General features: G+C 39.7%; 1 protein-coding gene across 1 annotated transcript; it reads right to left on the bottom strand.

The window, feature by feature from the left end:
• Positions 1–1,718: 1,718 nt before the first annotated feature.
• Positions 1,719–2,177, bottom strand: LOC308419326 (small ribosomal subunit protein eS19-like; the record flags this gene model as incomplete). The annotated part of the gene is made up of 2 exons (XM_080915022.1): positions 1,719–1,860; positions 1,972–2,177. The coding sequence occupies 2 exons, from the start codon at positions 2,175–2,177 to the stop codon at positions 1,719–1,721; spliced, it is 348 nt and encodes a 115-aa protein (XP_080771148.1).
• Between the last annotated feature and the right edge of the window lie 217 nt (positions 2,178–2,394).

Below are 2,394 nucleotides of genomic sequence, written 5' to 3'. Positions count from 1 at the left end.
TACCACAATCTAGATGGAGTCCTGTCCTTTGGAGGAGTCCTTAGGGCTGCCTCAGGGGCTGGCATTGTCATCTAACACACAAAACCTTTTGTTTTTTGAGATAGTTTCTCTGTGTAGCCTCAGCTGTCCTGGATCTCACTCTGTAGACCAAGCTGGCCTCGAACTTGGAGATACACCTGCCTCTGTCTCCTGAGTGCTGGGATTAACACCACCTCCTAGCTTCACTGAAATCTTTAAATGCAATATTCAGCAGGTCTCCAAAGAGTTTCTGAAGGCTGTCTAATAAGTACATCTGACTTTAAATAATTTTGTCTTTAGTTACCTGTTTTAGACTTAACCTTGAAAACATATACAGAAAGTTAAACAAAGCTTTTCTCCATTGATGAATAACATTTGTTTTTTAGCATGGTTGTAAGCATGTCAAAGAATTTGATCATCTATAAGGTGACTATTAACCTGTATGCCCTAAGCCTTAAAACATTACAATTCTTGAACTGAAACTTTTAGTACCAAAATAAAACTTCAAGCCATAAATGCAACCCATAGTCTCTGGATCTTAGGTTTTGATTCTTTTCTAGTATATGATAGAACGCCTTTTCTTGTATGACTAAATAGCTAAAACTTAATAGAGTGAGCAAAGACAAAGAGTCAGTTTCTGTTGGCCTGAGCAGACTTAGGTAAGAAGAGACATTCCATAAGCTCTTCCAAACTGCTTAGGCCATTGTATTGCTATATCACAAGATTGGAATATCTCATATTTGGGTGCTCACATCTGTGGTCCTAACTCCTTAGCTTCTCATCTCTTCCCCTGTGTTCTTACACTTTTTAATCAGTTTCATCCTAATTCACCCTGTTTCTCAAGTCTCTGTTTTTCTTACCTAGAATAGCACATCTGCATCTTAGTCCAAACTAGTTATCTCATGACAGCAAACTTCTTCTGGCCTTTTAAAAAGTCATATTTTTAATCATGATATCCAATTAGGATTGCCTATGTGACTGTCAGGTCTGCATCACAACCTGACCAGAGGCAACCCCTAAGCCAGGAGATGAGCTGGGTGATTTTTTTTTTTTTTTTTTTTTTTTTTTTTTTTTTTTTTTTTTTGATAGTTTCCTCTCTGTCTTTCCTACTTGGTTCTGCCTTGGGCAGCATTTTTTTCCACAGCTGTTTAAGATGAATTCTCAGGCCTAGTCCTCTGGATCCTGAGCTGGTGTGTCCTAACTCAGGTGTGTGTCTAAATTCTGTTTAAAGTAAAAACTAGTGTGGGTAAATGACTAGAAGAGTTTTTGCAGATATCAAACCACTGACATTAGCAGACTTAATGAAGTTCTGAGAAATTCAGGACAAACATTTTTTATTTCAACCCACATTATTCTGATAATAATATATCATAGTCTGATAAACCTGACATCCCAAAGACTAGTTATTTAGCCATATTTTTAAGAGCAAAGAGTTTCTGAATACAGTAAACAAAAAAACTTCATTTAGGTTGCCTTGATTGAAGAATAACAATTATTATACTTCTAAATCATCATAACCTTTTCAGTGTTGTTTCCAAATTAGCTTTTATAAACCTTATTTTTATTTTTTCCCTTTTATCTGTTATTCTCAGGACAAAAGTCAACATACAAATTCCATCCCAATTCAAAATATGTTGGAGACCCACTGTTATTCAAAAAGTATTCATTCCTTTTTTTTTTCTAATCAATGAGGCAATTTATTAACCCAGCATCCTTTGATCTGATGCTTCTTGTTGGCAGCTGCCACCTGTCCAGTGATCCTGTCCAGATCTCTCTGTCCCTGGGGAGTTAGCTTGCGACACCCATCTTGGTCCTTTTTCACCATTTTTAGCCCCTCCAAGGCTTGGAGGACCTGGCAGGCCACACTCTTAGAGCCTCTGAGGAAGTGGCTGGGCCTGACACTGTTTCTCTGCTGTCCTCCGTAGATCTTGGTCATGGAACCAACTCCTGCACCCGCTGTGGAGGTCCAGGTGCCGCGCTGTGGAAGCAGCCCGTATGTAGACCCAGTTCTCACCATACGGGGCAAGCTCTTTATGTTTGACCAGCCTGACCGTGTCCACCCATTTGGGGACTTTCAGCTTCCCAGACTTTTTGAGGAAGGCTGCCAGAGTTCTGACGAATTCCTGCTGGTTAAGGTCTTTTACAGTAACTCCAGGCATTGTGCGGCCTCTGCGCTGCCAGCCAGGGGAAAGGAGCATATTCATTGCTTTTAGAACAAGAGTTGAGTCCAAGTTACACATACAGTATATAGTAATAAATTAAGATTATCTATGTATGGTGGTTTGAATATTCTTGGCCAAAGAGTGACACTATTAGGAGGTGTTGTTGGCATAGATTTGTGGCCTTGTTGGAGGAAAGTGTCTTAGCTGCCTGTGA

Source organism: Micromys minutus (assembly GCF_963924665.1).
Source record: "Micromys minutus genome assembly, chromosome: 3".
Classification (NCBI taxonomy): Eukaryota; Metazoa; Chordata; class Mammalia; order Rodentia; family Muridae; genus Micromys; species Micromys minutus.
The sequence above is the reverse complement of the archived record's forward strand: the minus strand, read 5'-3'. Positions and strand labels throughout refer to the sequence as shown.